The sequence below is a fragment of the Cricetulus griseus genome, chromosome 2 (genome assembly GCF_003668045.3).
Source record: "Cricetulus griseus strain 17A/GY chromosome 2, alternate assembly CriGri-PICRH-1.0, whole genome shotgun sequence".
Lineage (NCBI taxonomy): Eukaryota > Metazoa > Chordata > Mammalia > Rodentia > Cricetidae > Cricetulus > Cricetulus griseus.
The window spans coordinates 459,915,305-459,931,186 of record NC_048595.1 but is presented as its reverse complement, the minus strand read 5'-3'; the positions used below and the strand labels follow the sequence as shown (position 1 = coordinate 459,931,186).

The following is a 15,882-nucleotide window of genomic DNA, read 5'->3' as shown; positions in this document are numbered from 1 at the left end:
GCGGTGACGTCAGAGCCCTGGTTCTTCCTCGAGGCCCAGCTTTGTCTCCTCGGTCCCACCTGACAACCCCACCCCCAGCCCCCCACGACCGATCGCGAAGCAAGCGGACAGCAAAGCGGAGCGGGGTGTTGCGGCCACCGTGCCAGCCGCTGGCACGCGCGCGTGTGCGGCGCGGGAGCCCGCGCGACCCCGTCCCCTCCCCCCACGCTTCCCGCCACCGCCGTCCGCTCGACTCAGCGGCGCCCTGGAGACCGCATGGCGCGGCGGCCGCGGCGGCGGAGGAGGAGGTGGAGGAGGAGGAGGAGGAGGAGGAGGAGGAGGAAGCGGGACCCTGGAGCCTGAGCCAGCACACACCCTGGGGCGACGCGCCTGCGAGCCGCCTGCCCGCGAGGGCCCCCGGGGCGCTGGGAGCGGCCTTCCCGCCGCTCGCCAGTCCCCGAGGTCCGCGTGAGTCGCTGGGGGGCGTGGTCTGGGGCTTGAGGCTCCGCCCCGCCCCGCCCCGCCCCGCCCCGCCGCAGCCTGCCGGGCTCGCCCGGTCCCCGCCCGCCGCTCTCTTCCTCCTGCGCAGCGGCTCTCGGCGGCGGCGGCGGCGGCCTGCTCTCAGGTCCCCCGGAACCAGGCTCGCTTCGGCGGCGGCGGCGGCCCGGCGGCCCGAGGCGCGCGCGCAGCGCGTCCCTGCGTCCGCGAGTCGCGGAAGTGACGTGCGGCACCCCGGCCCAGGGAGCGTTTGAATCGGTTCCCGGGTTGCCGCTTCCCCGGCCGGCTGCAGCCGAGGAGTGCTGCGCGGCGGGCCGAGGGCCCCGAGCCGCGGCGGCTGGAAGCCGAGGGAGGGAGGGAGGGAGGAGGGAGGGAGGGAGGCGGGCAGGGCGCGCGCGGAGTCGGCGTCTCCGGGAAGCGTGCCCGAGGGCCGTGGGGTGCTCTCTGTCCCCCCCAACCCCAGCATGGCCTCGACGGGCGCCCGCGATCCCGGAGGCCTCTCGGCGGGCTCCGGGAGCGACGACGGCTGCAGGACGGTGTACTTGTTTGACCGGCGCGGGAAGGAGTCGGAGCTCGGGGATCGCGCTCTGCAGGTCCCGGAGCGCGCAGGCTACGCTGGGTTCCGCGCCTCCGTGTGTCAGGTACGCCCCGGGGCACGGGAGGGATGCTGGCCCGGAGGTCGGGGTAGGTGGCCCGGGGCCTGCGAGGGTAACCAACCGCCATAAACTTGTCAGACAGACCTGGTCCTGCGGCCTCCGCCTCTGCCTCTGCCGGGCGAGGGGGGGGGGGGCGTTGCGGATGATCCCCGGCCAGTCCGGCTGCAGCCAAGCTGGATGGGGTCCCCGCCCCTTCGTGAGCCTAACGTTAGGGACCTCAGAATTTGGGGGTGGGAGGGAGAGCGCTTATCGGGTTTTGCAACTGCTGGATGGCCGCCGGGCAGTGAGTGCAGCATCCTGTAGGAGAAGCACCTGTAGTTTGTAACTTCCAAAAGTAGACCGCAGAGTTGTATCCAGCTGTACAGTCAGCGAGGGTTGCGATGCTGAGAGGTGGTGAAATTCCGGGAGTCCGTCCGGGCACCCCAGGTTCGAGGAGAGGATGTAGTCATTTCCCGGGTTGTCGTGTCAGAAAGGTTTGCCTGGCCCGGGTCCCTGCAAGATTCTAACACACGGTAACTCTCGAGTTGGGCTGGTCTGCGTAGCGTCTGGTTTTCTGAGCGCCCACCTTCTTGGGAGTTCCTGAACTAGCCCCAAGTGTCCATGGAGACAACAAAGAATGTGTATACGGGCTTGGAAAATGAACGACTATGTAGCAGAACCTGCTTTAAACTGCGTGGTGGGTGTTTCTCGGGTCGGTGGTGTTACTGTTGCACCTGAGCTCGTGAGGACGTTTGAAGGGAGTGATGTTGTGGGGTTTTGAGACAAGGTCTTACTAGAAGTCTCTGTGTCGACTAGGTTGGCCTCGAACTTTCGATCATCTTGCCTTTGCTGTCCAGTGTTGGTAGTCACAGGCCCGACTGCCACCGTTCTGGGTTCTAAGCTTTTAAAAGAAGGAAATGTGGTAATGTCAGAATTAACCACAGAAAGAAACAGCTTCAAGAGAAGGAAATTTTAAGTGTTGTTTTGCCTCTAGAAGACTTAATAAGTTTAGGAATGGCCTAGGTAGGACAGTGGGTTCCAGTCTTCCTAATGCTGCAACCTTTTAATGCAGCTCCTTGCTACTGTTATGAATTGTAATGTAAATATCTATGTTTTCAGAGGGTCTTAGGCGACTCCTGTGAAAGGGTCATTCAGCCAGTGTAGACCCACAGGTGGAAGAACACTGGCCTAGGACATAATTTTGTACAGTTGTTGAAACAACCCAGATTGAGGTCTACTTTGCCAAGGTGGACTTTCTTTTGTTTTGAGCTCTATTCCCAGTGTCTTGACACATGGTAACCGCCCACACAGTTTGGAATGGATACGTTAATTAGGAAAAAACTAGGTAAACTGTGAAGTTCATTTTATGCCTGTGTATGTGGTGGTAGATTATCACAGTGTCTTAAGACTGATTCTCATACTTAGCCAAGGCTAGCCAGGAGCGCTGCATGTTTCCCAGTGCTAGCAATTTAATTAAAAATTACAGAGCTGCAGCATTAACTCCTGTGAATCCCCCTCCTTTTAAGTCACTGTAATACATATTTTATATTGTTTCTATTTTTTTCATTTAATATTGTCAGGAGAGTATTTTACTTTTAAAAAAATGTTATGTATTTATTATTGTATGTATATGGGTGTTTGCCTGCTTGTATGTCTGTGCACTGGTTCATGCCTGGTGCCTTCAGAGACCAGAAGAAGTGTCTTGTGAGCTGGCATATGAGTGCTGGGAATCAAACCCACGTCCTCTGCAAGAACAAGTGCTCTTAACTCTACAGCCCCGGAAGTGTCTATCTTAATATGGGGTTTATAGAATCAGGGATGATCTCTTTGTTACCACTATTTACACAACAATTGAAATTTACTTTCAGAATTGTCATTTTAGCACTGCTACAATAAACACTTGAATTCATAACGTTTTTGTTTTTTCTTTACATTTTTGTATATGTGTGCATATGCTTTGTGTGCATGGAGCATGTGGCAGGCAGAAAACAACTTGGTTCTTTCCCAGTGCTCTATCACTGGGCCACACCCCCACCCCATCTTTTTCCTTCCTCCTTGTAACTCAGTTTGACCCCAGACTTGTGGCATTCCTCATGCCTCAAACTTCATAGTGTTAAAGTTACAGGTGTGTCTCTGTCTCGTCCAGTTTTTTTTTTTTTTTAATGCTTGATTTTAGCCAAAAAAGGCTAGTAGTGAGATGTATGTATGTATTAACTTTTTTTGTTTACTTGTTTGTTTTATTTAGAAAACTGAGGATCTTCTTATTTCTGTCTGGGGTCATAAGTGTTAAAGCACCATGTGTGTCTTTTTTGTTTTGTTGTGTTTTTGTTTTTTTTTTTAGATAGCATTTCTCTAATAACAACAACAAAAAGATAGCATTTCTCTAAGAAACAGCTCTGGCTGTCCTGGAAGTCCCTTGTAGACCCGGCTGCCTTCCAACTCACAGAGATCTGCCTGCCACTGCCTCTCAAGTGCTGAGATTAAAGGCATGCACCACCACAGTCCGACTCGGTGTCATGCTTATGATATCTATTTTTAAATTGCTTTTCAAAAAGAATTTCCTTTCCCTCTGGAAATGTACTGTTTCTGCCTACCCTCAGTGAAATAAATGTCTAATTCTCTTAGATAGATTGGATAATAAAAGGTAGAAGTTAGTATCCAAACCCAGAACCCCTGTACTTTGTGTTGTACCTTTCTGCTTCCTTTTTAATATAGGAATCGTGCAATCCTTTCAATTTCTAGCTTGACATCAAGGAAAATATTTATTTTAATTCCCTTTATCTTGTATGTTTATTCTACAGCTGATGAAGGTTAAATCTGAATAGAAGTGAGGGGGGGGGAGAAGTAATAAGAAAAGGAAAAACTAGGTATAAAATAGGAAAACAAACTTTAAAAAATCAGTCTGCCTTTTAAAAACTTAGTTTCATGCGTATGAGTGTTGCCTGCATGTACGTCCGTGCACTACTCGAATGCCTGGTGCCTGTGGAGGCCAGAAGAGGGCATGAGATCCGCTGGAACTGAATTACAGACAGTTGTGAGCACCTGTAGGTGCTGGGCACTAAGCAGATCCTGTGCAAGAATAGCAGGAGCTCTTAATCACAGTGCCATCTGCAGCCCCTGGGTCTGCCTTCTATGCACTACACATCCTATGGTATTGTTTCCACTACACAGATGAAGGGGCTGAATCAGGCACCTAAATTACATACAAGATTGCATAGTTGTCCCAGTTTGCTTTCTGTTGATGTGACAAGACATCTTGGTGAAAAGCAACTTTAGGATTTGCTGTACACATCCAGTGAGGGGAACCAGGTCAGGAGCTAAAGGCAGGAACTGAAACAGACTATGCTCAAGGGCTTGCTCTCCCTGGCTTATTCAGCTTGCTTATTACATACACGAACACACACACAGCCACAACCCCCCCCCCCAGCCCACTCCTTGTTCCTGCGGTGATGCAACCCACAGTGGACTGGGCCCTGCCAGATCAGTCAAGAAAATAAGTTGACAAAAACTAACCAGCACAGAGCTTAACAAGAAGTGAAATGGGTAGAACTGATGATGTGTTGTCTTGTTTGCCCCAGAACACATTCTGGGCTGGCCTTGAACTCCCTGACTCCATACCCAGCTTTATATCACTTTGATTACAAACAAAAAACTCCCCACAATTATATTTCTCTTTCCTGCTGCTGCCTCCACTTCTTCCTCCTCTTTCTTTTTGATCGAGCATCCTGGTGTTTAGTTCTGGTTTAGTATGCACCTTGTACCCTAGGCGAGTCTGAAACTGTGAACAGACCTTCACTTAGCCTCCCAAGTGTTAGGATTACAGGCGTAGCTACTGTGTCCATCTTAAATCATACCATTTACCATACATGAGTTTTTACTTTGGGGGACAAGAACACTTAAAATTTACTCTTAACAGTTTTCAAATATGCAAGATACTGCTTTTAAAAAACCTATTAGATTTATTTGTATGAGTGTCTGTATGTGTCGATGCACATGCCACTGGGAATGTGTGGAGATCAGAGGACGGACAGCTTGTAGGCATGGATTCTTGCCTTCCCCCATGTGAGTCCTGGGCATTGAACTCAGGTTGTAAGACTTACCGGTACAGACCTTCTTAGCCATGTGACTAAGCTCGATTTTATTTTTGTTTAAAAGATATGGTTCTACTATGTAGTCCTTGCTGGCTTCCTACTTCTGATCCTTCTGCCTTAAGCTTCTGAGTGGTGGGGTCATAGGCATGCACCATATTTTTTTTTGTTTGTTTGTTTTTGTTTTTCGAGACAGGGTTTCTCTGTGTAGCTTTGGAGCCTATCCTGGCACTTGCTCTGGAGACCAGGCTGGCCTCGAACTCACAGAGATCCTCCTGCCTCTGCCTCCCGAGTGCTGCGATTAAAGGTGTGCCACCAACGCCCGGCGCACCATATATTTTTTTAAATTTTATTTCATTATTAGTGTGTGTGTATGTACACATTGCTGTATTGCCTGCATATTTGTGTGAGGATGCCATATCCCCTGGAACTGGAGTTGTGAACTGCCTGTGGGTGCTGGGAATTGAACTCAGGTCCTCTGGAAGAGCAGCCAATGCTCTTAACTGCTGAGCCTTCACCTCTCTCCCCATTATGTGTATAGTTTGTTTTGTTTTTCTAGACAGGGCTTTTTTCTGTATAGCCCTGGCTGTCCTGCAACTCGATCTGTAGGCCAGGCTACAGATTTGCCTGCCTCTGCCTCTTGAGTAATATAATTAAAGGTGTGCCACCAGGAGATTTTTTTTTTAGATAAAAACTGTCTTCAGTGGAGAAAAGTATAGGCAGGCTTCAATTTAGAACGTGAATGTTTGACTTAGGATTTTTCAGCATTGTGGTGGTACAAAAAAGAGACATAGCAGAAAGTATTCTTTCAATTTTGAATTCTGGCTTTTCGTTTTGTTTTTTGAGATGGAGTCTCTCTGTGTAGCCCTGACTGGCCTGGAGCTCATTATGTACACCAGACTGGCCTCAAACATACAGAGATCCATCTACTTCTGTTGCTTGAGTATTGGGATTAAAGGTATTCACCTCCTATGCCCAGGATGTTAATCTTAAAAGATTTAACATTAATGTATAAAGTTCATGCCTCTTTCCCTGGTACTGCGGTATTCATGGAGGCCAGAAGAAGGTGTCAGAGTATGGGTGTGGTCCCGATGTGTGGGTGCTGAGAGTTAAACCTGGGTCCTCTGGAGGACCAGCCAGTGCTCTTAACCACTGAGCTACCATTCCAGCCCCACTGACATAATTGCAGGCAAGACACCCATATATATAAAATTTTTTAAAAAATATGTGATGTTCGTACATGCATTTAATGGATTTGAGTCAGACCCACCCCTTTTCTTTCTCCTCCACTCTCCCACACCCTTCATCATTGAGTGTGTTTCCTTTCTTTTTAAAAAAATGCCCAGGAAGCCCATTTAGCACTACCTGAATGGAGCCTGGGTTGCCTGTCAGGGCCCTCTCCCCCAGTAGCCCAGCCTCAGATATGGGTGAAATGTCTTGAGCCCCTCCCCATCCATGCTGGGATCTTGTGCAAGTCTTGAGCATGAAGTCAGTCCCAGCTACTTCTAGTTTATGTGTGCAGTGCAGCTTTGTCACATCTGGTAAATACTGTTTTACTTAGAGGTATCTACTCCTCTGGGTCTTACAATCTTTCCACTCCCTAATTCCACAATAGTCTCTGGACCTTGGGTGGAGTGGGTATAAATTATGATTGTTTCCTGGGCTACCTGTATGTTGCACAATACTGTTCTGATTTGCATGTCCAGTATTCAACATTGCTGACAATTTTATTCAGCTGTAGACTAACACAAGTCTTATGAGCAATTAGAGATAGGTTAGCCCAAGCTATGATATTTGGTTGGGTCTATGAAGCACATTTTAAATTGCTATGTAATCCCCTGTTATAAAGGAATAGCTATATAGTCTTAGTTGAATAAAAAGTTATTCAGGCAACAAAGGTGTTAGCATTCCTTTCTATAATATATAGGTAGGTAAACTGACAGTAGAAGGTCAGAAGCCATCTCTGAAGTTAGTCATGAACTAGATCAAGTATGCTGAGCCATTCTAGAAGAATCCTTAATGAAACAAGAACAATAGATTGATGGGGGTATTGCATGAAATAATTAGATACATGATAATATTTTGCAGTTAGTGTCTTAGGATTTCTGTTGTTACGAGGAGACAGCATGACTACGACAACTGAGGTTTCTCTGTTTGACATTCCTGGCTGTCCTGAAACTCACTTTATAGACCAGGCTGGCCTCCAACTCAGAGATCCTCCTGCTTCTGTGCATCCACAGTTTAAAAATTTCTTAACCACCTCTAGGAAGAAATGTTTGTCTAGAAAATTAGTCTGTCACCATGCAAGGTAGAGAGAGCCTGTCTCAACCAGTATGAAGGCAGAGAGAGCCCTGCCTCAACCAGTATGCAAGGCAGAGAGAGCCTGTCTCAACCAGTATGAAGGCAGAGAGAGCCCTGCCTCAACCAGTATGCAAGGCAGAGAGAACCCTGTCTCAACCAGTATGCAAGGCAGAGAGAGCCTGTCTCAACCAGTATGCAAGGCAGAGAGAACCCTGTCTCAACCAGTATGCAAGGCAGAGAGAACCCTGTCTCAACCAGTGTGCAAGGCAGAGAGAGCCTGTCTCAACCAGTATGCAAGGCAGAGAGAGCCTGTCTCAACCAGTATGCAAGGCAGAGAGAGCCTGTCTCAACCAGTATGCAAGGCAGAGAGAGCCTGTCTCAACCAGTATGCAAGGCAGAGAGAACCCTGTCTCAACCAGTATGCAAGGCAGAGAGAGCCTGTCTCAACCAGTATTCAAGGCAGAGAGAACCCTGTCTCAACCAGTGTGCAAGGCAGAGAGAGCCTGTCTCAACCAGTATTCAAGGCAGAGAGAACCCTGTCTCAACCAGTGTGCAAGGCAGAGAGAACCTGTCTCAACCAGTATGCAAGGCAGAGAGAACCCTGTCTCAACCAGTGTGCAAGGCAGAGAGAACCTGTCTCAACCAGTATGCAAGGCAGAGAGAGCCTGTCTCAACCAGTGTGCAAGGCAGAGAGAGCCTGTCTCAACCAGTATGCAAGGCAGAGAGAGCCTGTCTCAACCAGTATGCAAGGCAGAGAGAACCCTGTCTCAACCAGTGTGCAAGGCAGAGAGAGCCTGTCTCAACCAGTATGCAAGGCAGAGAGAACCCTGTCTCAACCAGTGTGCAAGGCAGAGAGAGCCTGTCTCAACCAGTATGCAAGGCAGAGAGAGCCTGTCTTAACCAGTGTGCAAGGCAGAGAGAGCCTGTCTCAACCAGTATGCAAGGCAGAGAGAACCCTGTCTCAACCAGTGTGCAAGGCAGAGAGAGCCTGTCTCAACCAGTATGCAAGGCAGAGAGAGCCTGTCTCAACCAGTATGCAAGGCAGAGAGAGCCTGTCTCAACCAGTGTGCAAGGCAGAGAGAGCCTGTCTCAACCAGTATGCAAGGCAGAGAGAGCCTGTCTTAACCAGTGTGCAAGGCAGAGAGAGCCTGTCTCAACCAGTATGCAAGGCAGAGAGAGCCCTGCCTCAACTGCTCACTACTGTGTTTCATTCTAGAAACATCTTGTCTTTTTAATTTAAAACTCAGAGTGTTAATTTACCTTTCTAATTATTTTTTGGTAGTTTTGATCTTTTACAGTTCATATTGTCATTGTCACCTTTTAAATACATTATTTTTTATTACATTTATTCACTTAGTAGTGTTTTTGGAAAGATGTCAGGCTTCTTTAGCTCCCCTGTAGCTTATGTTTCCAACCTTAGTGCTGTGAAATACTCACCTATTTTCTTCCAACACGTCTACAGATCTAATTTGTATAAAATAGGTGTTATATTAAAGCTTTGTTTCAAATGTTTCAAATTTGATTCCTGATGTCATGGAATGAAAGATGGTGTCTTTGGGTGGTTCCTCTTGATGAACCTAGGGCTTTTGAGATGACTCAGTGGGTGAGGATGCTTGCCACCAAGCCTGAGGGCCACATGGTGGCTTAGGGCCACATGGTGGACGAAGAGAATGACTTTCAGGTTGTCCTCTGACCCCTACATGTGCCATGCCCCCATAAATAAATGAATACATAAATGTTAAAAATTTAATCCTTTCAACATGTTTCACCTAGTCACTAGTGGGTTTTCTCATAAGATGGCTTAATTTGTTCTTTAACAACTTTGTATGTTTATACAATGTATCCCAATCATACCTTCCCTCTACCCCCTACCCTTTGCCCCCCTCCCACGCTTGAGTATAACTTAGAGAATCCAGTTATGCTGCTTACTTGCTTGGGTGTGGGGCCATCCACCAGAGCATTGGTAACTACCAGCAGCCACACCTCAAAGAAAAATGACACCTCCTTCCAGTTGATATCACTTGCCAGTAGCTCCTTAGTTAGGGATGGAGCCTCTCAGCCCCCGTGACTAATAATAGCTTATAGGAAGGAGGGTAGCCTGTGCCTGGCACTGAGATTTTTGTTTGTTTTTCGAGACAGAGTTTCTCTGTGTAGCTTTGGAGCCTGTCCTGGCACTCTGTAGACCAGGGTGGCCTCAAACTCACAGATCTGCCTGCTTCTGCCTCCCAAGTGCTGGGATTAAAGGCGTGTGCTACCACTGCCTAGCAAGGTTTTCTTTTAATAACTCACGTCTTCTGGAGGAAGCATTTTCTGCCTATTCAGGGTACCTCTGTTCAGATACCTTTAAAATTCATTTTTCCTTGCCTTTAAAATTCTTTAAAATTATTTATTATACACGCACACACCCCTTATTCTTTGATAATTTAGACAGGTTATTTTGACTACATTCACTCTCTTTCCATACTCACCCAACTTTGTGTCTTCTTTGTCTTTTCTTAAACCCACCAAGTCCACTTTTGCTCCCCATACACTCTTGGGCTTGGGGCTAAGGTTATAGCATAGGGGCTATAACCTTAAGTCCGAGTCTCCCTCTGCTAGCAGCTGTCAGTCATTATCCTGTCAGCTAGGGGAGGACTTAATGCCTACCTACCCTCCACACTGAGGTTTTGTCTGTCTTGGCTTGTGCAGGCCTGTGCATTCTTTCACAGCTACTATGAGTTCATGTGTGCAGCTGCTTTGTTGTATCTGAAAATACTGTTTCTGTGTAGTCACCCGGACCCCTTTCCACAGTGATCCTTGAGCAGACTAGGTGTGATGTAGACTAACCATTTAGGGCTGAACATTCCATAGTCTCTCTCCCTCGTGTTCTCTGTACCTTGATCACTTGTGAATTTGTGTTAATCATCGTTTGTTACAAGAAGCAGCTTCTCGGGGCTGGAGAGATGGCTCAGAGGTTAAGAGCACTGACTGCTGCTCTTAACCTCTGAGGTTCTGCCTTCAATTCCCAGCAACCACATGGTGGCTCACAACCATCTGTAATGTGATTTGGTGCCCTCTTCTGGCACTCACTGTGTACAAGATAAATAAATAAATAAATCTTAAAAAAAAACAAGCTTCTCTGATGAGGTTTGAAAGGTAAATGTTGCACAAATTGTAGTTGGTATTAATAATAAAAACCCAGAGACAGGTATTAGGGTTAAAGTTGAAGATCAAAAAAGCAAAGTGGCCAGGCACTACAGAGTTCCCTCTTCTACAAATGCTCAGATTGCGTCTCCAGAATGCACGGTTCTCAGACTCACTGAGCTCCTGTCTCCTGTCTTATATTCCTCTCTAGTGCTGTGACTAAAGGCATGAGGTGGATCCTAAGTGCTAAGATCACCTTTGTGTGAGCTCTGTTTCTCTTTTAGACTGTATCAATTTTGTGTAGCTCAGGGTGGCCTTGAATTAACAGATCCATCTTCCTCTGTTTCCCGAGTGCTGGGATTAGAGGTGTTCACTACCTGCCTGGCCTCTCTGTGTGGCTAACTAGTGTGGCTGGCTTTGCACTGTGATCTCCAGGCAAGCTTTATTTGTTAGATCATAAACAAAATATCACCACAGTTAAACTAATCCATGGGTATAGTGAAAACTCATTAGAAGATGGTTTAATACTTTGTCAGTTTAACAGAAGAGTAGTAGGTCTCCCTCTAGGGACTATGACCTATTTAGCCACAGGTTCTTTATGTTGATAAGGCTTCCATCTTGTGGAGTGGGTCTTAAACCCAGTTAGAAAGCTGTTTCATAAGCCGGGCGGTGGTGGCGCACGCCTTCAGTCTCAGCACTTGGGAGGTAGAGGCAGGCGGATCTCTGTGAGTTCCAGGCCAGCCTGGTCTACAGCCTGGTCTCATTCTCTCTCATCTCACTGGCTGGCCCAGAACTCAGAGATCTGCCTGCCTCTGCTTATCACCAGGACATTATATATTTATGATTAATGTACAAAGTAGTGGGGGGTTTTTATTTTTTAAATACCAAGTTCTTTATTTCCTAGACAAGAAAGTATAGTAGCTATTGCAAAATTCTAATATCAGTATATTTATATTCTTGTAAATGTGAATAGTACATTTATTTTCTTTGCATAATACAATTTTTTTTTTAAATTTTGGATAGACAATTGGCATTTCATCTGAAGAAAAGTTTGTTATTACAACTACAAGCAGGAAAGAAATCACTTGTGATAATTTTGGTAAGTAAGCAATGTTCTTTTGTATTTATTTACTGTGTAGGATAGAGCAATAGCTATATATCATCATCTGCCCAAAGTATTGGTAATTTGGAGTACTTTGTTTTCACAGAGGTCACATTTTCCTACTGTCAGTTGGTCCATAGAAAATGAGGCCTTACCACTTAGCTTTTTTTGAACACTGAGCTCTTAGCAAACTTGAATTCTTTATTATTTTTTTAAAGTCTCCATAACTTGCCAGATTTCATGTCCATGGCTTGGAACTCACAGAGATCCGCCTGCCTCTGTCACCTGAATGCTGGGATTAAAGGCATGTGTCACCACCACCTTGTATGTTATTATATTTTTAAATGTTTTCTTACTTATACTTCTTTATTTGTGTATGTGTGTATTAGTGCAGAGGTCAGAGAACAACTTTGGGAATAGTTTTTCTTCTTTTACAATGTGGGTCCCAGGGATTGACCTTAGGTTGTTTGATTTGGCCAGCTGGTACCTTTACCCATTGAATAATCTTGCTGGCTCAACCTGCAATGGTATTTTAAAAGCTAAAAATAAAAGAAATGTGTTTCAGCTGCCATGGTAGCTCACCCTTCTAATCTCAGCACTCAGGAAGCTAAGGCAGGGCACTTGCCCAGAGTTGGAGGCCAGTCTGGGCTATACAGTGAGTCTGAGGCAAGCTCGGGCTGCAGGGAGATCCTGTTTGAACAAACAAACCATACTGGGCATGGTGATATACACTTGTAATACCAGCACTTGGATGACAGAAAAGGAAAATCTCCTCAAGTTCAAGGCCTATCTACACAGTGAATTCCAGACCAGCCAGGGCTACCCAATCTCCAATAAAGAAATAAACATTTGAAAGATACACACATTGGTACACTTGTAACTAGCATTCAGGAGGCTGAGTCAGGAAGGTAAGTTTGAGGTCAGCTGGAGATATATTATGAGACCCCAGTTTTTTTGTTTTTGTTTTTTTTTTTTTTTGTTAAAAACGAAACAACAACAACAAAAAAACCCAAAAAAACCCAAGGGCCACTGTGATGGATCAATGGGTAGAAATACTTGCCTCGAAAGCCTGACTTACTTGAGGGTAATCTCCAGGTTCCACAGTGGAAGAAGAGAACTGACTTTAGAAAGGTGTCCTTAGACCTCTAATGTAATACTGTGATATGCCTTTGTCCACATGTGTGCTGGCACGTACACACACACACACACACACACACACACACACACACACACACACCAATTAAAATAGATTTGCATATCATATGAGTGTTTTAGAGTTGTGGAAATGTTTATGCCTGTTCCATTGATGCTCTTTATCGTCACAACTGGTATTTGTAAATAGATACATTGACACTTTACCTATACTGCTAAGTGCATTTCATAGATAAAATTTATGTATTCAGGATAAATTCACTGAGTTTCTGATGGTACCTTAGCATTTATGATTTTACCTCTCGATTACAGATGAAACTGTAAAAGATGGAGTCACTCTATACCTGCTACAGTCAGTTGACCAGTCACTATCAACAGCAACAAAAGAAAGAATTGACTTCCTGCCCCACTATGACACTTTGGTTAAAAGTGGGATGTATGAATATTATGCTAGTGAAGGACAGAATCCTTTGCGTAAGTAGTCCGTCCGTCTGTATAGTTTTTGAAAGTTAATCTGTTTTATCCTTTGGACACATGCCATTCCTTTGTGTGGATCTGTGCCTCATGCGTGTGGTTTCCTAGGGAGCACTGGAAACCAAACTGGGGCTCTCCAAAAGCAGAAACTACTCTTAACTGCTGAGCAGTCTCTGTCTTTAAAATTGTGTGGCATGTGCAGATGTGTGTCCCACATCGTACATGAGAAATGAAAGGACCGCTCCTCGCCTTCCACCGTGTGTGAAGCTGGAGTCTTTGCTCGCTGCTGCTGTCGACAGGAAGCTTCCGGAGAGCCTCTGCTCCGTGCTGCAGAAACACAGAGACTGCAAGTGTGTGCCTCACTGCACATCTGGCTCTTACCTGGGCTCCGGGGACACAAGGTTACTAAGCGTGCACAGCACATGTTTTGCCCATGGAGCCATCTCTCCAACACAGAAATCGACTTTAAAAGCAGCCACCTTTAACTCATTAGTAGAACTGGAAGTGCTTTATTTTGTAGTTAGACATCTTCCTGTCTAGCTGTAAACCACCTCCAGTTATGAAAATACCCCTTACCTTCCATTTATTTATATTTATTTATTTACTCGATTAAACCCAGAGTCTTGCACATTTAAGGTAAGCATTCTACTGATGAATTATAATCAGTCCCTACTTTGTAAATTTATGTGGCTCTTGCCTGTCTTCAGTATCTTTCTAGACCTTTACATTTTGATTGGTTTGTCCATACAGACTGTGTCACATTGTTTACTACATCTTCTTTCCAGACCCAAGCAAAGTACTTTATGCTGTTAACGTGTTCATTATAAACCATATTAAAATGATTTCTTGTCTTGTTTGTTTGCTTTATTTATTATGTGCATTGGGGTTTTGCCTTCATGTGTGTCTGTGTGAGGTGCCAGATCCCCTGGATCTGGAGTTACAGACAGTTGTGAGCTGCCATGTGGGTGCTGGGAATTGAACCCCAGTCCTATGGAAGAGCAGCCAGTGCACTTAATCACTGAGCCATCTCTGCACCTGAATCTTGTCTTAAACTTCCCAGTCACAATCCATTGAGGGAAGTCAGGACAGGAACTCAGGCAGAAACCATGAAGGAATGCTGCTCACTAACTTACTCTCTGGCTTGCTCACTGGCTCACTCTGTTACCATCTACCTAGAGACTCCCACAGTGACACCTCCCTCCCATCTGTCTTAATAAAGACAATGTCTCATGGTCATCCCCACAGGCCAGTCTCATTGGGACATTTCCTCAAGTAAGGCTTCCTCTTCCCAGGCAACTTTAGGTTATGTCAGATTGACAGTAAAAACTAGTCTGCTTTACCCCTCTGGAGTGCGAGGAGCACAGGTGCCTCAGTTACTTTTCCAGTACTGTGACAAAATACCATAACCAAGGCAACTTAGAAAGGAAAGCATTCAATTGGGTTTATGATTTCAGAGGGTTAGAGTTTTTCACGGTGGTGTGAGGGCATGGAGGTGGGCAGCTGGAGTAGCAGGTGAGAGCTCACATGTGACCTACAAACGAGGCAAAGGGCAAACTGGGAATACTAGGAATATCCAAGCACACACTCTCTCTCTCTCTCTCTCTCTCTCTCTCTCTCTCTCTCTCTCTCTCTCTCTCTCTCAATCTCCCTCCCTCTCTCCCTTCCTCCCCTCCCTCCCATGAGTTGTACAGAGGATTGACTCTAGGGCATGTTTTCACTGAATACAGGCTGGTCTTGAGCACACCTTGTAACCCAGGCACTTGAATTTAAAATTCCCTTTCCTCAGTCTGCTAGTTGAGACTACAGGTCTTTGGCCACCAGACTAGCTTCTTAAACTAGCCCTTTTCCATTGCTGCTGTTTTGACACAGAGCCTTACTGTGCTGCTCATATTAGTGCCTAATCTTTCTTATGCTGGTAGTGATTGATGATAAAACTTTTCATTATGCATACCAGCATTGGACTCTGGGTAGTATTTAATACTTGTAGCACTTTGGAAAATAAAAGTTTCAGAGTTCCTTTTACTTGAACTTTTGTATGAAGTATTTGGGATGGGAAGGTTAAGTGGTGTTTTCTCATTCTCTTCCAGCATTTGCTTTTGCAGAATTAATTGACAATTCATTGTCAGCTACTGCTCGAAATGTTGGTGTTAGGAGAATACAGATCAAACTGGTAAGAGAACCATGCATAAAGAAATAACTTAGTAGTACATTGGAAGTAAAGAAAAACTAGAACTAATTACCTGATGTCTTGTTGCTAATTTTTATAGTTTCTTTTATGTATGTATATGCTTATTTATATATGTTTTTATGTTCTTATGTTTTATAATTTCTTTTTTTAACACTGCAGTTGTAATCACAGCATAAATATTTTATATTAATGCAGAGGGTTTTGTTAGCTACAATGTAAGTTATGGAGTCCATCTTCTTAAACAGATTTTTTTCCTCCTGTATTTTTGCCTTGAGAAGAAATGTGGGAATACTGTATATATATGCCTTGATTATTTCTTTAAGTTAAAGTCTGAAAAATGAT

The 15,882-nt window shown here is 45.5% G+C and overlaps 1 protein-coding gene across 1 annotated transcript in view; it reads left to right on the top strand.

The window, feature by feature from the left end:
- Window positions 1–854: 854 nt before the first annotated feature.
- Window positions 855–15,882, top strand: part of Smchd1 (structural maintenance of chromosomes flexible hinge domain containing 1) — a 101,420-nt gene continuing 86,392 nt past the window's right edge. The window contains exons 1-4 of the mRNA XM_027397834.2: window positions 855–1,118; window positions 11,648–11,723; window positions 13,191–13,352; window positions 15,440–15,522. Coding sequence (XP_027253635.1) covers window positions 942–1,118; window positions 11,648–11,723; window positions 13,191–13,352; window positions 15,440–15,522 — 498 coding nt within the window. The 5' untranslated portion in view covers window positions 855–941. The remainder of the gene's footprint in view (window positions 1,119–11,647; window positions 11,724–13,190; window positions 13,353–15,439; window positions 15,523–15,882) is intronic.